General features: G+C 54.1%; 1 protein-coding gene across 6 annotated transcripts; it reads right to left on the bottom strand.

Moving 5' to 3' along the window:
- Positions 1-4,454: 4,454 nt before the first annotated feature.
- On the bottom strand, positions 4,455-20,213 carry NPR1 (natriuretic peptide receptor 1). Of its 6 annotated transcripts, none has more exons than XM_036831046.1 (23): positions 18,331-20,213; positions 17,411-17,610; positions 16,862-16,975; positions 16,303-16,438; positions 15,815-15,906; positions 14,991-15,126; positions 14,193-14,277; positions 13,219-13,339; positions 12,500-12,574; positions 12,280-12,357; positions 11,767-11,871; positions 11,436-11,510; positions 11,161-11,317; positions 10,399-10,554; positions 9,990-10,158; positions 9,138-9,284; positions 8,929-9,052; positions 8,707-8,775; positions 8,262-8,436; positions 7,908-8,006; positions 5,779-5,870; positions 5,517-5,626; positions 4,455-4,583 (listed from the first exon to the last, which is right to left on the bottom strand). In XM_036831046.1, the coding sequence occupies exons 1-22, from the start codon at positions 19,040-19,042 to the stop codon at positions 5,564-5,566; spliced, it is 3,180 nt and encodes a 1,059-aa protein (XP_036686941.1). In that variant the 5' UTR covers positions 19,043-20,213; the 3' UTR covers positions 4,455-4,583; positions 5,517-5,563. The 6 variants fall into 6 exon arrangements, with proteins under 6 accessions (XP_036686941.1, XP_036686951.1, XP_036686964.1 ...); XM_036831056.1 differs by lacking the exon at positions 4,455-4,583 and adding an exon at positions 4,599-4,933; XM_036831069.1 differs by lacking the exon at positions 4,455-4,583 and having other exon boundaries at positions 4,935-5,626; positions 8,929-8,977.
- Between the last annotated feature and the right edge of the window lie 759 nt (positions 20,214-20,972).

Below are 20,972 nucleotides of genomic sequence, written 5' to 3'. Positions count from 1 at the left end.
AGGCTGTCAAAGGGAGGTTGACGGACCAGGGTGAACCCACAGGAGCTCACCCAGAATGGTACAGAGTTTGCAGTCAGATCTTAGAGGAATCTCTAAAGGAACTAGTGATGTTATATGGCTAAGGCTCCAATATGGGGCGGGGGTGGGCGTCGGGGAAATGGGGGGAAGCGGTGGAGGGGTTGGCTGTTGTTGGAAGAGAGAGGAGACTTTTACAGAGCTAGGAATGGCAGTGGTAGGGCCAGTGGAAGAGATAATAAGAGGCAGATTGGCCTTTCCATAAACATAAAGGGAATTTGTATTAAATACCCAATATCAAACAATTTTTAATTCACATTGGAATGATGTTCATCAAATGTTAACAGTAACTATTTCAATGGCAGAATTTAAATTTCTTCTCTGTACCTCTTTATAGAAGTGTGTGTCATTTCCAGAAAACAATAAAGCCACAAGTTTTTTGTTTTTTGGGTTTTTTTGGCGGCACTTGTGGGATCTTAGTTCTCCGACCGACCAGGGAAGCCAAGTCCTAACCACTGGACCGCCAGGGAATTCCCATCACACTAGTCTTCTTCTTTTTTTTTTAAAGTCTCTGTTAGCTATAGGTGGTCTGCAAAGTCTCAATTCAGCTACTGGAATACCTCTACCCTTGCTTCTTCTTTCAACTGTCACACAAGTGGATTTATCAGACAAGCTTGTCCTGAGCTTCACAATTTATATAAAAACTCAGCTTCAGGCTCAGCAAAACAAAGGACCCTTCATCCAACAAGATGTGCCTTCCTTAGGTGGCAGTTGAAGGAGCATGAGCATGCTTCCTTGTCCATAAACAAAGATGATTTCCTCAAAAGCAATTCTGATGATAGAAATATCTCCATCTTCTTATATCAGGAAGAACATTCTAATTACAGCTGTTCAAAAATAGAATGGTCTTAGTTCCAAGTCCCTGAAAGTTTTCCAATAGAACATGGAAGTTACACAGATGTTTTTAAAAGGATTTCAGCCCTGGATAAGCGGTTGGGGTGCATAACCTCTAGTTTTTCTTCTAAGATTTTTAGATCTTACCTCTCATTGAGGGGTCTAATCATGGGCTGCATTTTGCTTCCAACTGTTCCCTGGACATCAGGAACTCCTTACATCTAGCATTATGGTTTGCATAATGTAGACTCTTAATAACACTAGTAAACAACTAGTTCTTACTACCTGCCCTTCAGTGTTCTAAGGATGTAATGAGAAAAACCTCTTATAATCCTCCAGGCAACCCTGTGGGGTAGGTCTTATTATGACCATTCCCGTGTTAGAGCAGAAAACTGAGGCTTAGAGAAGTTGAGAAATTTGCCCAAAGCTACACGGATTAGAGGTGGCAGAGCTGGGTTTGAATCCAGAGTTAGCCTCTTACCCAGCATCACACTGCCTCTCACTTGATAGACGTTTGAAATTACTCCAGTTCTGAATACTGAGATCTATGTGGTATTTTGGCCTGGTTCTGGCCTGCTGGGAGTTTGGTGGGCTGAGACAACATAAGCCAACCTGATCATAGGACATTATCAACAGCCAAGGTATGCCATATGCAGTCCACATTTGAAAGCCAAAGGCAGAGAGTAACAGTGGGACGGCTGCATCAAGTCCAGAAGGGGTACCAGTGTGATTAACAGATGTATTTGGTTATGGAGTCTTCGCTATGGAAAGGTTCTTAAAGGGCAACCAACCCACCCACCCACTCACTGGTACAATATGTGTGATAGGGAACTGGGTGGGTGGGTTTTTTCCCTATCTGGTCCCTCTCACTAAACCTGGGGTTAGCACTACCAGGGTTCCTGCCCCCGCATCTCCTCTCTTCCCATGGCCTCATCCTCCTCACCAGTATCCAAATTCATCAGCATCTTGATGGTAAACACCTCACCTGGAATTCTTCTTGCGTTCCAGCTCAATGAGATTAAATCTCCCTGGACAGCATTAGGGTTTTTTTTTTTTTTTTATGGTTAATTTACTTATTTTTGTATTTTTACAGCTCTTGCAATTTAATGAAAAAATGACTTTCAGGCTGCAAAACTGGCCTCCACTGCTGATTAGATTCCATGGATCTGTCCTGAAAGGTATAAATCACTAAAAAAAAATTATCACTAAATGTACCGTTATGATAAATAAATTACCCAAGCTCTTTGATATAGAGAAAAGAGGGGGTAGGGGGAGGATATTTGTCTTCTTCTATCAGCTTTTTTTTTTTTTTTCTGGGTCCCAGCCTTGCACAGGGCTGGTTCCCTCTGCACACTCTCTGCAGTGGGCCCTCCTACCCACAGCTGGACCACAGCTGGGCCCTCCTACCTCAGCTGCACTCCCTGCCCTTCCCTTCCAAGGGTGTCATGTGGGCTGATGAGATAATATATGTGAAAGCCTTTGTCAACTGCAAGGCACAATCGAATGCCAATGATTACTGTTGTTATTATTCTTATCATGCTCCAGGGAAACCCTGTTGCCCCCCACCCTCCCAGACCTACGCAGCAGGACAGCCTGGGACACTCAGTGAGGCTAGACAGCCCCTCCCACGTGGGCGGAGGTTCTGGCGCAAATCCGTCTCCCTGGCTAGCAGGAGGGGCGCTACTGCTACCCTCAGAACGCCGCCCCCCACTCCGGCCCCTCGCACCTCCCCTCAGTAATGGCCTTCCCAGTCCTTCCTGGCTTCGGGGGCCTTCCTCCGGAAGGAAATCTCCTCAGTTCCAGTGAAAGTTCTTGAGCTGCTGAAGTCATCGACTCCTCGGGCCTCTCCTCACGCCCACTCCCCCAGCCCCTCCCCCCAAGTGCCCGCAGTGGAGCCAGGCTGCCCCGGAAGGATCTGACCGGCAATTTCCTACAATTGTCTTACCGGGGCTCCTCAGTCAATCAGCTCCCCGCCCCTCCTTCCCCACCTCATCTCTTACAGTCTCCCCTCCCCAAACCCCAGTCTCTCTAGATATCCCAGCCTCCAGCCTGATCTGACTTCTTTTTTTTTTTTTTAATTATTATTTTTAAATTTATTTTTGGCTGCATTGGGTCTTCATTGCTGTGCGCGGGCTTTCTCTACTTGAGGCGAGGGGGGGCTACTCTTTGTTGCGGTGCGCGGGCTTCTCATTGCGGTGGCTTCTCTTGTTGTGGAGCGCGGACTTTAGGTGCGCAGGCTTCAGTAGTTGTGGCACGCGGGCTCAGTAGTTGTGGCTTGTGGGCTCTAGAGCGCAGGCTCAGTAGTTGTGGCGCACGGGCTTAGTTGCTCTGCGGCATGTGGGATCTTCCCGGACCAGGGCTGGAACCCATGTCCCCTGCATTGGCAGGCGGATTCTTAACCATTGCGCCACCAGGGAAGTCCCTGATCTGACTTCTTAGGTCCCACAGTTCTCTAGTATTTCTACTCTCTGCTGGGACTGCCACTACCTGCGAGGAGGAATGGGGGCTTGGGAGTCAACATGGCCACCAGGGCCCACCAGAAAGGTGGATGTGCTGTGGTTACCAAGGCAACCACCCTTCTGTTAGGCCTTCCCAGAGCTATTCATCCCCAGCGGAGGAGGGTGCGGACTTGACTGTGTTAGCTCCTTCTCCCAATAAATCAAATCTGACTGAGGCCAAAAAGGGTGGGCAGGGAGCACAGGACATCAAGAAGGGTCATTAGACAAAGGGAGAACAATTTATCCTTTCTTCACCTCCAGACCACCATTTGTGTATCAGGGCGCGCTGTCCTGAAGGCAGACGTCCAAGTTCTCCATAGCCCACACAGACCTCCAGTCCCACTGGGCGCTGGGCGTGGACTCCAGTAAGAGGCTTGGGGAGGTCGGAGGAGGGGCCTGTCTGCACTTGATGGATGGTACTGAAGAAATGTCTGGCACTTTCTTTCCCCATGGGGGAGGTGAAGCTGCAGCCACCTCTCCCCCGCATTCACATTCCTGCCTGATCAGGAAGGGGGTGGGGTGGGTGGCTAGAGCAGGGAAAGGAGGGCCCTTAGCCCAGCTGAGAGTCATGTTGTAAACTATCACTCACATTTGTCTACACTGGTATGGGGATGGATGGGCAGGTGGACAATTCCCACATTTCAACTGAGGTAAAAAGGGATCCATATGTTCCCACCTCACCCCTCCTTCTTGGCTCCCAGGCCTCCTGGGGCAGATGCCAGGACTCTCCATTCAGTCCACACTCCTTATATTCCTACTGTATGCTGGGCATTGGGTAATAGAGCAGTTCTCAAAGTGTAGTCCACAGACTCTGTGGGTCTCCAAGATCCTTTCAGGGGATGGATGAGGTCAAAATGACGTTCATGGGAAATCCAGTGGTTAGGACTCGGTGCTTTCACTGCCAGGGGCCCCGGGTTCAATCCCTGGTCGGGGAACTAAGATCCCTCAAGCCACACACACACACGCACACACACACACGCACACACACACAAGATTTTCACACTCCTACTAATTATATTATTTGCCTTATTGACTGTGTTGATATTTGCACTGATGGTGCAAAAACAGTGGGGTTAAAACTGCTGGTGTCTTAGCATAAATCAAGGCAGTAGCACCAAACTACTCACTGTAGTCTTCAAAAAAAGCCAGTTTCTCTTAAGACTGTCTTTGATAAAGCTGCAAAAAATGAACATGTGATGGGTTTATTATAGTTATTTTAAATGAGTTAACAAAGACTTGTTTTAATTGCTAATACAGAATATACTGATAGATATGACCCACATAAACAAAAGCTCTTTGGGGCCCTCAGTAGCTTTTAAGGGAGTAAATGGGTCCTGAGACCAACAGCATCAGCACTGCTGGGGTAATTCGTAGGCTGTAACACTGGCTCCTCAAAACGGAAGGGGCACTGCAGCCTTTTTCAGATACTGCATTCCGACTTGAGAAACACCTTATTTGAAGCACAGGATGGAGAATATGGCTGTGTTTTCTGGCAACCCGCTCTCCCTCAAGAAAAGACACTGTCACTGGAATAAAGATTTTAATGGTCTCCACTCACAGGAGAAGCAAGGCATACAAGCCCACAGCCCTCTGTCCTTCCCTTTCTCCCCTGTGCATTGCATCCTAGGTTGGGTGGTGGGGGACAGGGGGCATGTTTGTGGCCCATCTGGGCTAGGCCCAGATGTGGACTCCCCCCAGCCCCTAGATTCACCTATAATCCCTTTTCCTTTTCCTCCTCCCCATAAAAGTCACAGTGTAGCAAGGTTGAGGGAAGAGGGCACAGGGAGGGGCAGGAGGATCCAGGAATCCATATCCCAGCCTGGCCTGGCCTGAGTCAGGGTGGAGAGCAGGTGCGTGTGCCTACGTGTGTGTGTGTGTGTGTGTGTGTGTGTGTGTGTGTTTGTGTGTGTGTGTGTTTGTGTCCCTGGGCATGGCTGTGAGTTCTGGTCTGGTCCTGTGAGCTCCAAGTTCTCCCTCAATACCAGTCCACTTTCAGAGGTAATGTCTGGTGTCTCCACTGGGGTCTGCACATCTGAGCTGTTCAAACTACTTCTTTGGCAATGGTGGGGATACTGCAGGCGAGGCTGAGGCCTGGCACCTCTCTCTCACCTCTGGCACAGGGAAGGGAGGTGTGGAAGGCCAGGAGGAGAGCCAGGTCAGCCTCGGGTGCTACTCCCCCGCTCCCCCAGTAGCCAGTAGGTCCGAACTTTGCCTTTGCCCTGGAGGGAAAAAGAGGTGTTTGGGGTGGGGAGTGACTCATCCACTTTCCCAAATGTTGGGAGTGGGGCTGGCTGCTTGAGAAGGGGCCTGGGGGAGGGTAAGCCCTTCGGGGACCCTAAGGGGTGGTAAGGATAGGGACTTCCTTTTCTACCTTCATTTCTACATCCCCTCGAAGCTCCAGCTCGAAACCACCAAACTCCTCCAGGACAGCCTTGGTCTCAGAAGACAAGTGGATCTTCAGGGCTGGGTAGGAGAAGGGAGGTGAGAGATGCAAGAGATGGGAGCAGGAGATCAGGGACTGTGGGGCTAGAAAGATGCTCTCCCTCCTTCCTTTGGACCAGAAAGCCTCCTAATTCAAAGTCCCACCCCCTCCATGTAGTGTCTGACCACACGGGCCTCTCCCTAAGAACTCTAGAACTGTGTTGTCCACCATGAAAGCCACTAGTCACATGTGGCTATTTAAACTGTAATTGAAATATAGTGAAAAATGCAATGCCTCAGAGGCTACCATATTGGACAGCACAGCTTATAGAACATTTCCATTACTGCAGAAAGTTCTATCGGACAGCACGCCAGAGCATCACCAGGCTCTAGACAGACAGTAGAGTGTAGTGGTCAGGAGCTCAGACACTGGAGCCTGCCCTGCCTAGTATGAATCCCAGCTTGGACACTTGCTTGGGGAAGTAGTATAAACTATCTGTGCCTCAGTTTCCTAGTCTACAAAATGCTGATAGCAACAGGACCCATCTCAAAGCCTTCTAGTGAGGATTAAATTTAACATTATTCATTACATATTTTAAAAGAGTCTGGCACTTAGGAGGCACTATACAAGTGTTTGCTATCATCGTTTCTTAACTCAACACCCTTATTTCAGGGCTGAGGGAGCCCAGGCCTCGGGGAGGAGACCTGCCCAAAGCTGCTGAGGTCTGCCCAGACTCCTGACTCCTGACTGCTGTTCCCCACAGCCCTTCTTTGACCTCCCTCTGAACTCGCCCCTACCACTCCTGGGGTCTGCATCGCAGAGGCCCTTTTCTGCTGTTAAACGATTTCTGAGAATGTGCTCCTTGAGGACTGAACCTCAGTGAGAAGCTTTCTCCCACTTCGATGGCCTCAACACAGTGCCCAGGGAATATCTGCTGAACCAGACCCCCTCTGGGCTCCCAAGTAGCCCTTTGCCCACCACGAGGCTTAGCTGGGGTCCATGTGGACTCCCTAGCAAACTTTGGTCTGGGTCATCTTAGTATTCCAGGGCCTGGTACTCAGTAGTTGCTCAATAAATATTTACTGAATTTAATTGTGTTGACTACAGCAGGAGGCAGAAGATCAACAGGAAGCAAGCCCCAGGGAAGAGGTGGGAGCAAGCATTTATCAGGTACCTACTGTGTTCCAGGGGTTGGGCTATGTTTTTTAGAACACTGAGACAGGCATCATTTTAAAGATAAACAGGGACTTCCCTGGTGGTGCAGTGATTAAGAATCTGCCCGCCAATGCAGGGGACACGGGTTCGAGCCCTGGTCTGGGAAGATCCCACATGCCGCGGAGCAACGAAGCGTGTGCGCCACAACTACTGAGCCTGCCCTCTAGAGGCCGCGAACCACAACTACTGAGCCCGTGTGCCACAACTACTGAAGCTCACACACCTAGAGTCCCTGCTCTGCAACAAGAGAAGCCACCAGAAGGAGAAGCCCGTGCACCGCAACGAAGACTAGCCTCCACTCACCACAACTAGACAAAGCCCGCACACAGCAACGAAGACCCAACGCATCCATAAATTAATTAATTAATTAATTAAAAAAATAAAGAGCAACAGCTAAGGCTCAGAAAAGTTGAATGACAATTATCTGCTAGTCGTGTTATATGACTTTCTCACGTAACTCTTCTGAGGTAGATATTTAATTCTCATTTTCCAGGTGAGGAAAACAGAGGCTCAGGGAGGTGTAGCAAACTGACACAGCTGAGTCGGTTGTAGAGCTGAGATTCACACCCAAGTGGGCTGCTCTGGAGCCCTCTTTACCACACCCAAGAGGGCTCTAAAGGTAGTTCCCAGCTGGGAACTGCTGGACATTGGTCTGGAAAGACTTTTCAGTCATTTGCCAAGAGGGTGCAGCTGGGACCTGAGTCTCTGATTAGATTCAAGGTGATCTGGCCAGGTTGAACCCTTATGAAAAGGGAGCCTGGGAGGAGGGAGAACATGGATTGGATAGGCACCCGCTGCCAGGAGAGCCTTCCTCAGCCACAGCCACCCTGCCCTCCCTGTCCCGCCTCGGGGACCCAGCATACCTTCCCCGTTAGACTCCATTCTTGAGGCCGTGTTGACTGTGTCCCCAAAAAGACAGTAACGGGGCATCTTCAGCCCTACCACACCTGCACACACGGGTCCTGGAGGGAGCGGAAGCCCATCAGTGAGGGAAGCCCATCAGTTTAGGGAAGTAGGTGGGAGGAACGGAGGGTGGCCACAGGACAGGGCTAGGGCGCTCCAGGAGAGGCAGCAGGTGGGATCTGCGGTCGGTGGGAGCCCAGAGGTGTGGGTATACGCGCGCATGGGGAGCGGTGGCGACGTGGCCGGCTCGTCTCTCACCTGCAGCTCCAGCTTTTGGGAGCCCCCTCCCCTCCCCTCCCCTCCGGCGGCCTCACCTGTGTGGATGCCGATGCGCAAGCGCAGCTGCTCCTGGGGCCGGTGGCGGATGCGGAAGGAGCGCACCGCGTCCAGCAGCGCCAGGGCCATGCGGGCCACCTCGCGGGCGTGCAGCCTCCCGTTCCGCACTGGGAGCCCGGACACCACCATGTAGGCGTCCCCAATGGTCTCCACCTGTGAGGGCCGCGAGAGGGTGCCGGACCTGAGGACTGGAACTCTCTCCTCCCGGTGCGGCCCCCACAATGTGGGCACCGCCTTCCTGTCCCCACCCCCCATCTACCAGCCACTGTGTTCGCTCATCCCCCGTCCCCCGCGCGGTTTTTCTGCCTGTTCCTGGGTCTCCCTGTGACACTGTCTTTGTCCATGTCTCTTGGTCTTCTCGCTTAAGACTATGTCATTCTGCCCTCCACATCCGTCTGTCTGTCCCCTCCCATCTTTTCTCACCTTGTAGACATCAAAGTTGTCTATGACAGCATCAAAGCAAGTGTACAGGTCGTTGAGCAGGGTCACCACCTGGAAGAAAAGAGAAGCCAAAAGGGGTGGGGAGTAAGGGACCCCACCTGGGCTCGGGTGGGAAAAGCGGAACCAGAAGGCAGGCCTATGGGATGGAGGTGCCAAGCCAAGCACACCCGGCTGCTCTGCCACCTGGGGCTGTGCCTGACTTACCTGCATGGGCGTGCTCTCCGCCGACAGGGCCGTGAAACCCACAATGTCGCTGAAGTAGATAGTGACGCTGTCAAAGGCTTCGGCCTGGACCGTCTCCCCGCGCTTCAGCTGCTCAGCCACTGAGCTGGGGGGTCAGGGACAGGTGCAGGATCAGAAGGGGAGGTGGGGCTGGGACAGGGGTGGTGGGAGCACCAAGCACGGGCACTCACTGAGGCAGAATCTGGTAGAGCAGGGCCTCCGCCTTGCGCTTCTCCTCCAGGTAGGCCTGGGTCCGCTCCTCCACCAGCTCTTCCAGGTTGTTGGCGTACTGTTCCATGCGCGACAGCAGGTTATCCAGGATGTTGCTGCTGTTCTCTCTGGGGACAGGGGTGGCGGTGAGAGAGGAGCAGCACGCCCTACCCTGAAGCGCCTCCCCCAGGCTCTCACCCTACCCAGGCTTAATGTCAGCCCACTGCAGTGGGGTCCCTGGCGAGAGTCAGGGTTGGGGGGCACAGCAGGATGGGGGTGGCAGGGGAAAAGGGTCGGAGGAAAGTACAATTCATCCCTGAGACCCCAGGGTCAAGTATCAAGCTTCAGACGTATTGGCTATTTTGAACATCTTTGTTGAACACAAGGGGCTTAGAAGGAGGTAGAAGAGGCAGAAAGGGACAGGGACCAGTTGAGAACAGAGTGAGGGCACACAGGCTGGCAGAGGGGTGTGCCTGGAGGAACCGGCCCCCAGGGGCACACTGGGAAAGGGGATCAAAGGGCCGGGTGGGAGCTCCCACGGAGGGCAGAGAGGTGTAGGGAGGAGGTGGGAGGCCATTTACTCTGCGGCCACTGAAGGCTGATGGAGTAGGGGCCAGTGGAGGAGCAGGGTATGAGAGGTAGGGGACTGTGGGACCAGCTGGGTCCTACAGTATTCACAGAGGGGGCTGCGAGGCTGTGGCGGGCTGGAGCAGCCTGTGTATGGGGGGCTGTGCGTGGCCTCTGCCACCACAGGGATAAGACTTAAGTGTGAGGCACGCGGTCGCTGTGGAGGGTAGAGGAGGCTGGGAGGATCCAGGACTAATGCCAGCGACCTGTTAAATTTGCGCAGCATCAGGCGGATCTGTTGGAAGGGTGGCCGCTCCTGCGGGTCCTCGGCCCAGCAGCGCTGCATCAGCTGCCCCAGTTCCTCCAGGTGACTCTGCAGGGCCAGGGAGGGCCGGAAGGGGGGCTGCTCGCCCCGAGTCACACGTTCGATGATCTCTGTGTGGTGGGGGAAGAGAGGCCAAGGGGTAGGTTCAGCCCAGGGCCTGTTGAGAAACGGGGTGGGGAGGTCCAGGACCAAGGCACGGGGCAGGGGAGCCCTGCAGGGAACTGGGCTAGTCATGCTCAGGGTCACTGGCAGCAGTGGAGCAAAGGGCGGTGGCATTTCCAGGGTTCCCTCTCTCTGGAGCTGGGGTTAGTTGAGTGTGGCAGCATTAGGGGAAAGCATGGTCCTCTCACCTTTGGGACTGAGGTCCAAACCTTCCACATGGAAGACACCACTCCTCAGGGCAATCTCCTGAAGGATGATCCCAAAGCTGTACACGTCACCAGCCTGGGAGCCCCGGGCAGGGGGTGAGGCCATTCGCAGGAGCTCAGGGGCTGTCCACAACTTTTCTGCAGGTCAGAGGTCAGTAGTCACAGGGTGAAGGGCCCCAAAGCTAAGGGATGAGGGGAAACAAGGTCCCAGAGGATGTGACTGGGACTGATCTGGAGACATCACAGGGGGTGCTAGGGCTAGAAGGGGCCTTGAGACCATTTTGTCTGACTCTGCTTTCTTTCTTTTTTTTTTTAATATTTATTTATTTATTTATTTATTTTTGGCTGTGCTGGGTCTTCGTTTCTGTGTGAGGGCTTTCTCCAGTTGCAGAGAGCAGGGGCCACTCTTCATCGTGGTGCGCAGGCCTCTCACTGTCGTGGTCTCTCCTGTTGTGGAGCACAGGCTCCAGACGCGCAGGCTCAGTAGTTGTGGCTCACGGGCCTAGTTGCTCCGCGGCATGTGGGATCTTCCCAGACCAGGGCTCGAACCCGTGTCCCCCGCATTGGCAGGCAGATTCTTAACCACTGCGCCAGCAGGGAAGCCCTGACTCCGCTTTCTACTGATGATGAATTGAGCAGGGAGTCAGGAAAGGTGGGCCCGAGCCCATCACAGGCCAGGCATCAGCCTCCCCACTGGGCTGTGCTGGGGGTGGTGTTAGGGGTCAGAGTCAGGTCGGGGCTCACTGGCATAGAGGGTGTATCCTTGCTCGGGCTCCGGGTCCCTGAAGCTCTCCAGCCCGTAGTCAGTGATCTTGAGCACGAAGCGCCCGTCTACCACGCAGTTGGATGACTTGAGGTTCCCATGGGAGCAAATGGCCCCATTGTGCAGGAACAGCATACCCTGGGACATTTGGGGAGGCAGGGGTCTTGGGCATGAGTGAGACCTCCAACCAACCATAGCCAGGGGAGAAGACTGCCTGGCCCCTCCCCCCACACCCAGTGGGCCCTTTTGGGCCTACCTTGACGATGTCATGGGTGAGCGAGTACCGGAACATCCAGTCCAGGGTGATGCTCTCATTCTCCAGGATGTCCTGCTGGGCAGTGAGAGTCAGCCCTGTACCCTGCACATGCCCCCAGGAGGAGGAGTGCAGGGGTTCCACTGACATAAACTGGCAGAACGGGACAAAGCTTTGGATCTACTCTAGTACCACCACCCTCCCCCCACTCCCATTTTACAGATGGGGAAAATAAAGGTCAGAAAGAAGGAGAGGCTTGCCCAGGGCCTTATGTTGAGTCAGGGGCAGACCCAGGGCTAGACCTAGTTGTCCTGACACTCCCTTGTCGCCTCACCTGCAAGCTCCCACGGGGACAGTACTCTGTGAGGATACAGATGTTGGGGGGGTCAGTGCAGGCCCCCACAAACCTGGTCAGGTGTTCGTTCTGCACATCCCGCATCTGCAGGTGAGAGCCAGCATCAGAGCCTGACAGAGACCTCACTCCTTGCCAAGTTGCCCCCACCCTTGGGGACCCCTCACTCTCCTTAAGTCCCTATGCATTCTCTGCAGACATTCTAGGACCTTCCCCGGTGATTCCCACTCCTGTTCTAAAGAACCCTTCCCCAGAACCTGCTCCCTACTCCCTCTGCTTCTTAAGCCCATCCAATGGAGCCCCTACAAAATCTCCAGCCCTTCTCCCATCTATGATTCCCCTACTCCTACCCACATCACGCAGGGGCCCATCCCAGGGCTACAGTGCCCCTCCCTTCCTAGGATACCCTGCAGTCCCTCCCTACCCATTCTGTTGGCCAACCTCCACTGTGTCCCTAGATTCTTCCCCAGGCCATTGCCTCCCTCCCCACATTACATGCTTCAGCTCAAACAGGACTTCCCGCGTCAGCTCAATGCGTTTACGGTTCACACGTTTCACAGCCACGAGGTTACCCTGAGTGAGGAATGGAGATTGTCACTGTAAGGAGATGGCCCAGCCCTGACAGCCCACCCCTGTGCTAAGACCGTCTCCAGTCCTCCATCACAGGAAAGCTCTGCCCCAGTCCTGAGGACCAGTGGTCTTTCCCCAGACCCACCTTATAATACGCTGTCTTGGCAAAGATTTGGAACTGGCCCTCTGTGGTCAGCAGGGAGCCGTAATTGGAGCCTCTCTGAAGGGACGGAATGCAGGAGGGGTGGTCAGCCCATGGACCTGGCTCTCCATCCTGGTTAACCGCTTGAGCTCTGATCTTCACTACCCTGCCTTATCTTTGTGTCGCCCTGCCTCTCATTCCACATCATAAAATCCTTTGCTCATTTATTTACTTTTTTAAAATGTATTTTCAGGGGGGTGGGGCGTGGGGGGTGAGATGAACTGGGAGATTGGGATTGACATATATACACTAATATGTATAAAATAGGTAACTAATAAGAACCTGCTGTGTAGCACAGGGAACTCTACTACTTCACTGTACAGTAGAAATTAACCCAACGTTGTAAAACAACTATACCCCAATTAAAAAAAAATATGCAGAAACTTTCAGATGATTATACAAAAAAACAAACAAATAAAAAAATAAAGTAAAATGTATGTTCACATATGCTATCTCTAACTTTTGAAAGAGCCTGTGAGGGAGCTCTGTAGATGTAATCATTACCTGCAGTAGTCTCAGAGAGGGAATGTGACTTGCCCAAGGTCATACAGCAAGCGAAGGCAGGGCTGGGACTAGAAGCCTGCTCTCTACCCCACCGATCAGGCACTACCCACACGCCCATTCCCAACTCTGCCCGCTTCCCCCAGTACCGGAGTTCTTACCCCACTCAGGGTCAGCCGGCTGCCTGCACTCCGGAGGTGCCTCTCTAGGCTACTGGGCTGCAGGTCCTCCCAACGCACCCGCCACAGCTCTGAGGCCAGTTCCTTCTCCAGCTGCATCTTCCTGAGGCATGAAATGTGCACCTAAGTCCATGTCTGAGCCCCTGACCCAGGGTTGGGGGGTGCTTCAGCAGCCTCTCCTCAGAGCCCTGGGACCACTGCAGTTTGCTAAGAGATGGGTGGGGCAATTACATCCTCTTGGCTGAGAGTCAGGAGGCTTGGGTGAAATTCTGCCTCACTGGGGACCTTGGGGTAGTCACTGCACTTCTCTGAGTCTCAGGTTCATGTCTAAATGTCCTCATTTGGAATTGGGGACCTCGACATTTATTTCAAAGCATTGTTATAAGAATGAAAAGAAAAACTGTGTGTGGAAGTGCCTGGCACACAGTATATGCTTGACCAGCATTGATTTCCTTCTCTCCCTCCTTGCTTCCCTCTGTCTTTAACTTTTCCTGCATTTTCCTGTCAGCCTCCCACTGGAAGGCGGGAGTGGGGCTTCCTTCTCTCTCTCCTCCACTCTGGGTTCAGCACTTGGTACACAGCAGAGCCTTCATCCCTGCTCAACTAATATAGGCCCAAGCCCACAGGTGTTGGACCACTGCTTCCCATCTGGTCTGTACAAGCAGGAAGGGAGGATAAACGAGCCTCAGGCCGGAATCCGCACCCTATGATGCCCCCAACAGATCTGCTCCTTCTTGGATCTCCCAGATCCTCGCTGGTCACTCCACCTCTGTCCCCTCCTCCTTCTCTCTTCCAGGTGTCCTGAGGCTCTTTAGTCTCTTTTCTCCCCCATCTCCCTGGGCCTTGCGGTGCTGTCCCTTTACCCCTCCCTCTTCCCTCTGGGTCCCTGCCACCTCCTCTGCTATTGGTTCTTTAGGTCTCCCAGCCTCAATCACCACCCTCATTCCAAGGCTTACCTGTATATGAAGAAGGAGACGATCAGAATGCTGAGGAGGGAGAGGCTGCCCACCAAAGCCAGCACCTCCAGGGTGGAAAAGTGGTCTGTAGGGGAGAGTCCAAGTTGCAGCAAGAGAGATTTGGGTTAGACATTGGACACCAGGAGGAAGAACCTTTATTTTTTTATTTTTAAATTTTTTTGGCTGTACTGCACAGGCATGTGGGATCTTAGTTCCCTGACCAGGGATTGAACCCAGGCCCCCTGAAGTGGAAGCGTGGAGTCCGAACCACTGGACCACCAGGGAATTCCCTGAAGAACCTTTTAATATTCAATCAGAGACTTCCCTGGTGGCGCAGTGGTTAAGAATCCGCCTGCCAATGCGGGGGACACGGGTTTGATCCCTGGTCCAGGAGGATCCCACATGCAGTGGAGCAATTAAGCCCGTGGGCCACAACTACTGAGCCTGCGCTCTAGAGCCCGTGCTCCGCAACAAGAGAAGCCACCGCATGTGAGAAGTCCGCGCACCGCAACAAAGAGTAGCCCCCGCTCGCCACAACTAGACAAAGCCCGTGCACAGCAACGAAGACCCAACACAGCCAATAAATAAATAAATAAAATTAATATAATAATGAAATAAAGTAAAAAGTTTAAAAAAATATTCAATCAGTGAACTGGGATGATGGATGAAGGGAAGAAAAAGGCAGGAGGAGTCTCTCCAGGAGCCCCTCAGTGTGGGAGAGGAGCACGTATTTGACTCCCTGAGCAGGAAGGATGCAGCATCTCCATAATGGAGGCTTGGAAGGCAAGGGGCAGTCACCTTGGTTGCAGGCTGGGTCCTCATTGTCAAAACCACACTTGGGGACATCAGGAGGTGGATACCCCAGAGGCCAGTTCAGTTTGCACCCTGACACGGTCACCAGCTCTTGGGAGGTTCCATTGAAGTTCAGAACAACCTATAGGAGGGCAGGAGTGGTGGGTGGGCAAGGGCCCTTGGTGAGGCCTCCTGTCCAAGGGAGAAATCCTGCCCCCCACCTACCCCATCTCTGCTGCCAGGGACTGTGTCTGCACTGTCAACTATTCAACGAGTCCCTGCCGTGACTGGATGCAGAGAGCCTCATACCTATGCCCCATGTTATCAGAGTGGACAAATTTGAAAATGACTTAAGGGCTTTATAAAGAAAACTGTATGGAATCACAGCCCTACACTCAGGGAGTTTATAATCTTGGATTGAAGCACACAGGAAATAGGAAAATGCAGTGTTCTCAGTACACATTCCCAGTCCTAATCCAGGTACCCCCTCCTCCAGGAAGCCTTCCCTGGATGATCTGCTCCTTGGTGCCTGTGGTCTCAATCCCTTCCTGCTCCTGTTGCACTTATAGAGCAGTATGATGTGCATTCATCTTGGCCCTGAGTCAGTCTGTCTCTGCTGGGAGGGGATCCTGCCTACCTTTGGAGACATGGAGTTTCCTGTGGGCAGGACTGTGCTCCCTCCTCAGACATGGGGTTCCCCAAGGATAACACCTGTGAGTCCCTATCATTCTGGTTGCTCCTCCAGATTGGCTGGATCTCTTTTATCCAGGGCGGTGGGAGGGTGAAATGTCATTCCCAGTTGGCACTGTCTTCTGGGGGCACAGCCTTACCCTGAAGGCGCCAGTGTCAGGATCCATATCCCAGAGGGAGAAGTCGGTCTCCCGATCTCCATTGCTGTCCATTTTCAGGTATCCTGTCACACCTGGGGGTATGGAGGAAGATGGCTGTGTTTTGACAGGGTGGAAATTCATTGGTTCCCACACCTCATCTCTATCTGTTGATCTTTTGATCTTCTCTGTCTTGCCTTCCAAATATGTGTGTGTATATATATATATATATATATATATATATATATATATGGAATAAAAGAGACAGACAGACATTTCAGCAGCAGGAATGGTTGGGGTTGGGCACTTAGGAAGACTTCTTGATGGCTCTAGGGACACGGGGAAAAGAGCCTAAAGAAGAAGAGAGGCAGAAGAGAGGAAGAGACTGGTGTGGGCAAGTGAGTACCTGCACTGCAGGGCTAGGGGCTTCTCACTGCTTCCTGCCTGGGGCACCCCAAGGTAGCCCATTCCTGCCACCTCCAGTGCCTGACCTTGGAAGCTTCGGTTCCACATCCGCTGAGTGATGCCCTCCCCATCGGTGACAGTTCCCCCATGTGCTAGAGTCTCCGACACTGCCTGGACATAGAGCAGGAGCCCGTCGTGGAAGGACGCTGGGATGGTGTTCACCTGCAGGGGCAGGCAGAGCTGGGCTGGGGTGGGACGTGTGAAGGGCACAGAGTGGGGCGCTGTGGGGTGGGGAATGGGAGGCACTGGGAGCTTGGAAGAGGATGGGAGAAAACACGCTCACAGCACAGAGAGATTTTACTACTTGTAAGACGCCTCCGCGTATATCACTGCTTCTGAATCCTGCTAGGCAGATAGGGCAGGACGTAGCATCCTCATTTTACTGATAAGGATTTGAGTTTCAGAGGTTGAACAACTTGTCAATGCCGCCCTCCATCATCAGGAGAGATACGGGAACAGTGGGAAGGGAAAGAAGGGGAGACCTGGGAATACGGGGATGGCTGAGAGAGCAGGGCGGCGACCGGCAGAGGGCCGTGAACTGGGGGCTGGAGGTCCACGCTGCAGGGTCCCAGGAACCCCTCCTACCAGGCCATCCTCCATGGTGAAGTTGAACTGCTCATGGGCCAAGTGTTTTAGCTTCTGTAGGAATTCCAAGTACTCAGGATTATCCGGCTCTTTATATGTAATGATTTTGGCAGCCTGAGGAAGGGGTCAGTGGAGAGGGGAGAGCTGGGTGCTGACTCCAGTCCTCCCAGTACCCTGGGTGCCCACCTCCCAGAGCTGCATCTCTGCTTGCTCAAGGTCAAATTGGACCCTATGTCCTGCGTGAGGTGCTGCCTGCTTCAAAGCAGAGGATGAACTGGGAGGGCTTTTCCAAGTCCAGATGGTCTGTGAGATGTGAACATTATCCCACCTCAAGGGTATTCTCTCATCTTTTTAGCCTTGTGGTTCTGAAGTCCCCTGGCCCTCTATATACCCCTTGCCCCAGCCCCCTGCCCTTTGTCACCTAACTCCCTCTGAGCATCAAGAACCCCTTTTCTGGAATCCTTTCAGACCCTGAGGGACCCAAGACCCAGAAACAATGTGCCACCAGCCCAGAGCCCCACAGCCTGGGCTTCCAAGCTGAACACTCACCTGAAAGGCCTGGTGGGCACTGACATCCTGCCCATCCCCTCTCTCCCAGGGCCTGTGGGGAGCAAGGCCATGTGCTCCCTGCAGGCTTTGCCCAAAGAGGTCCAGATGGAAGAAAACATAGTCCTCCCCGCTCAGGCCAGCTTCCAGGGCCAGAAGCATCAGGGTTCTGAAGGTATCTGGGGAGCTGCAGATGTAGACAACTGGGGAGGAAGGGGGGTCAGAGAGAGAGAGAAAAGCCTAAGTGTCAGGGAGTGGAGGGGGAACTGAAGCTGGGGCACCCAGGGGAGGAAATTCAGAGACCCCGAGGTAGTTAAGTGGAACTCCTGGCTCAGTTTGGGCTGTGGCCTGAGGAAGATGAAGGGAGGGAGGAGGCAGTGGGAGGGGGAGGTGGAAGGAGCCCAGATAGGGAGAGAGGGAATAGTGGAGCCAAAGGTGGGCAAGGTGAGGTCAGGAGGGGGTGAGAGCAGAGAAGGGCCAGCTGGAGAGGAGACTGGAAGAGGAGAGGGCGTGTGGGAGCACCGGGAGGAGAAGCTGGAGGAGGGGAGAAGCCTGTTGGGAAGAGAAGGAAAATGGGGGAGAGATGAGGGATAGGAACTACGCTGGGGCCCTACTAAGTGTCATGGTGGCCGGAGGCATTTTCTCCCTCCGGTTAACTCCGGAGGAACCTGTGGGAAGGAGGTGAGGGAGGGGGGAGGTGAGAAGAGAGGAGAGCCTAGGAACTGGAAGGGGTGGGGTGGGTAATGGAGAAAAAGAGGGAAATAGAAACTCAGAGGTGGAAAGGGCGGAGGAGGCTGAGACAGGAACGAGGAGCCGCGGGGAGGAGAAGTCTGGCGGGGAGGAGAAGTCTGGCCCGGAGAAGAGAGAGGATGTCCCGGGGAAGGCCCGGAGGCAAAGCAGCCGGACGGGTGTGCCCGTCTCACCTCGGCCTTTGCGTCGCACGGTGCGCAGCAGCATGGTGTAGTGGTCGCGGTCGCCCTCGGCGAACTCCAGGTGGTCCACCGTGATGTTGAGGCGGTCGCGGACCTGCATGTACAGCCCCTCCACCACGAAGAAGCAGGGCTGGTCGTCGCGGGGCTGGTAGGCGTAGAGCACTAGCGCCTGGCGCTCCCAGCCCAGCCGTCGGTGCAGAGCCGCCACGAAGTCGCCCAGCTTGGCATGGCTGGGCCCGGCGCGGGTGGTCAGCGCGTACTCGTCCTTGGCCCCGAACCCCACCGCCGGGGCGCCGGCGGTCAGCAGCGGCACCCGCCAGTGCGCAGTGAAGCGGCCCACGGGGGCGGCGGCGTACACGCAGCCGGGGCCCAGGAACACCGCGGGGTTGTGCTCCCACTTGAGGTCCACGGCGGCCAGGGGCGCGGCGGTGTCGGAGCAGACGCCCAGAGCGCTCTCGCTGCTGCCCAGCACCGTGCGGACTGTCCAGCCCGGCAGCAGGTCCGGCCGCGCCTTCACCCGGGCCAGGGCCAGCTCCACCGCCGGTCCCACGCGCGCCCACGACCACGGGTACGAGGTGTTGGCCAGAGGCAGCACCACGGCCACCGTCAGGTCGCCCGCGTAGCCGCCCGGGAGCAGCAGCAGCGGCGGCAGGAGGAGAAGCAGGCGCAGGCGAGCGCCGGAGGGGCAGCCGGGGCGCGGCATGGCCTCAGCGGGCACCGAGGCGGACAAGCGCTCCCACCATGGCCTCCTGCGTCCCCTCCGGTTCAGCGGCCCGTCCTGGGCACCAGGAGCGCCCCTGTGGGAGGGAGGACGAGCGGGGCGGGGGCGCTCACCCCGGGGCACGCTGCCCCCTCTAGCTGTGACAGTCTGCGCCAGGAGCGCCAGGGGCGCGCGACCGAGGGGTGCGCCCAGGGCGCTGCAGAGCAGGTGGGTGCGAGGAGAGCGCGGGGGCCGAGAAGACGCGAGTGTGAGCGAGAGTGTGTGTGTGTGTGTGTGTGTGTGAGTGTGTTAGGAGAGAGAAAACGAGAGCGCGAGCGAGCGCTCCGTGGAGAAGGATGGGAGAGGGCGCCAGGGAGGGAAAGGGGAGTGTGAGGGTTTGTATGTGTGCGTGAGCGCCTGGCCCAGGGAGTGTGCCAGAAGGGGCGTCCGGCCGGCCCAAGTCTCCGGCAGTCCGGGGGGGACTGGGGAGGACCCAAGCCAAGCTCCGAACCCTCCCTCCCGGCCGCTTCCCCTCCCAGACTTCGTGACCGTAGAACCAATCCTGGATCTTTAACTCCTTCCTCCCCGCCCCGAAGTCGCGGGCTCTTCCGAGCCCCTCAGCCCGCACACTTTCCTTTAGACCCTCTTCGCGCTTCTCGGCGGCCAAACTTCTTCCTCCTCCGAGAAGCGGCACCGGTAGAAGGGGCTCCGTTGCGGGGTCGGGAAGGAGAACTGAATAGAGAAGTGTGTGGGAGCAACAGGGGGCCTCTTGCGCCCCACCTTTCCCTCCCCTCCTACCTGGTTCCGTCTGGGGAAGAGAGAAAGAGGTGCTGGTTTGGGATCTTGGCAGGAAAAAGTGTGAGTGTTTGGATGTGTGTCGGGGTGGTGCGGGAGGGTGACGGTTTCTGGAAAAGGCGTTAAAGTAGGTGAATCCAGGGTCCCCGTAACCAGTCCATCTAGGATCTCCCCCCCGCCCCCCCCGGCCCGTTTTCCAGATTGAGCGGATTAGCGGAGAAAAAGGACCAGGTAGAAGGGCGGAGTTAACTCTTTAGTTCCCCAAAGGCTGTAGGAACGGGGAGGGAGAGCTTGCGGGTGGCTGGAGGAGCGAAGAGGTGTGTTCTCAGGGTCCCTGCCAGCGTGTGAGTGTGTGTCTTGAGGAGGATGATTAAAATGGGATTTGTCGGGGCGGTGGGAGACAGTGTTGGAAATGACAAGCGGAGGGGTAAATTGGGGAGAGTATTTTGGGGCCCTTGACGGCTGGGCTGGGGGCCGGAGAGCTGTGGAATCAGTCTGCCCTCTAATGGCCAGCAGAAGTCGTTGACCGTATTGCGCTGCCAACCTCTGCAAGCCTGTACCTAGGCAAGACTAAAGATCAGGAAACTTCTTCCGTACTGCAGATTTCCAGAGGACCTGGTACGTGTTAAGCACCGGCTGAAGGCATAAAGATGAAGACTATATATATATGTGTGTGTGTGTGTATATGTGTCTCATATATATCATATATATATAGTCCATACCTTTGAGGAGCTCTATTTGGGACAAATAGCCATAATGTAATATAGTTAAACACTACAACAGAGAGATAGGTAAATTGCTAAGAGGCCCAGATAAGGGCTATTTTGCTTGCATTAGGGCCAGGAAAATCTCCAACGAGAAATAATTCAACAAGGGTAGGAGGATGAGAAAGGTATTCTGTGCAGAGACGGCAGAATACTGAAGTCTGTTTCCTACATATTTAGGAGAATTTTGAATATTCTTATGGTCTGGAGCAAAAGTAGCCCATGGACCAACTTCAGACGGCAGGCATGTTTTGTCTGGCATGTATTCTCTCTCTCAAATATATATATGTTATATATTATATATGTATATTATATATATATATATAAAATTTGCCCATAAATTTATTGCCCATATTTTAAAATCAGCAGATGGC

The sequence above is a fragment of the Balaenoptera musculus genome, chromosome 1, assembly GCF_009873245.2.
Source record: "Balaenoptera musculus isolate JJ_BM4_2016_0621 chromosome 1, mBalMus1.pri.v3, whole genome shotgun sequence".
Lineage (NCBI taxonomy): Eukaryota > Metazoa > Chordata > Mammalia > Artiodactyla > Balaenopteridae > Balaenoptera > Balaenoptera musculus.
Note: the sequence above shows the minus strand (reverse complement) of the source record. Positions and strands in the feature narration are given on the sequence as shown.

Bases quoted from the DNA above. Each gene is read 5' to 3' on its own strand.
- NPR1 (XM_036831046.1), bottom strand. From the start codon at position 19,042: ATGCCGCGCCCCGGCTGCCCCTCCGGCGCTCGCCTGCGCCTGCTTCTC. The intron at 11,511-11,766 runs GTGAGGCGACAA...CTCACTGCCCAG, and splicing joins GTCCCCGTGGGAGCTTGCAG to CAGGACATCCTGGAGAATGA. The intron at 10,159-10,398 runs GTGAGAGGACCA...CCCACCACACAG, and splicing joins TTTGGACCTCAGTCCCAAAG to AGATCATCGAACGTGTGACT.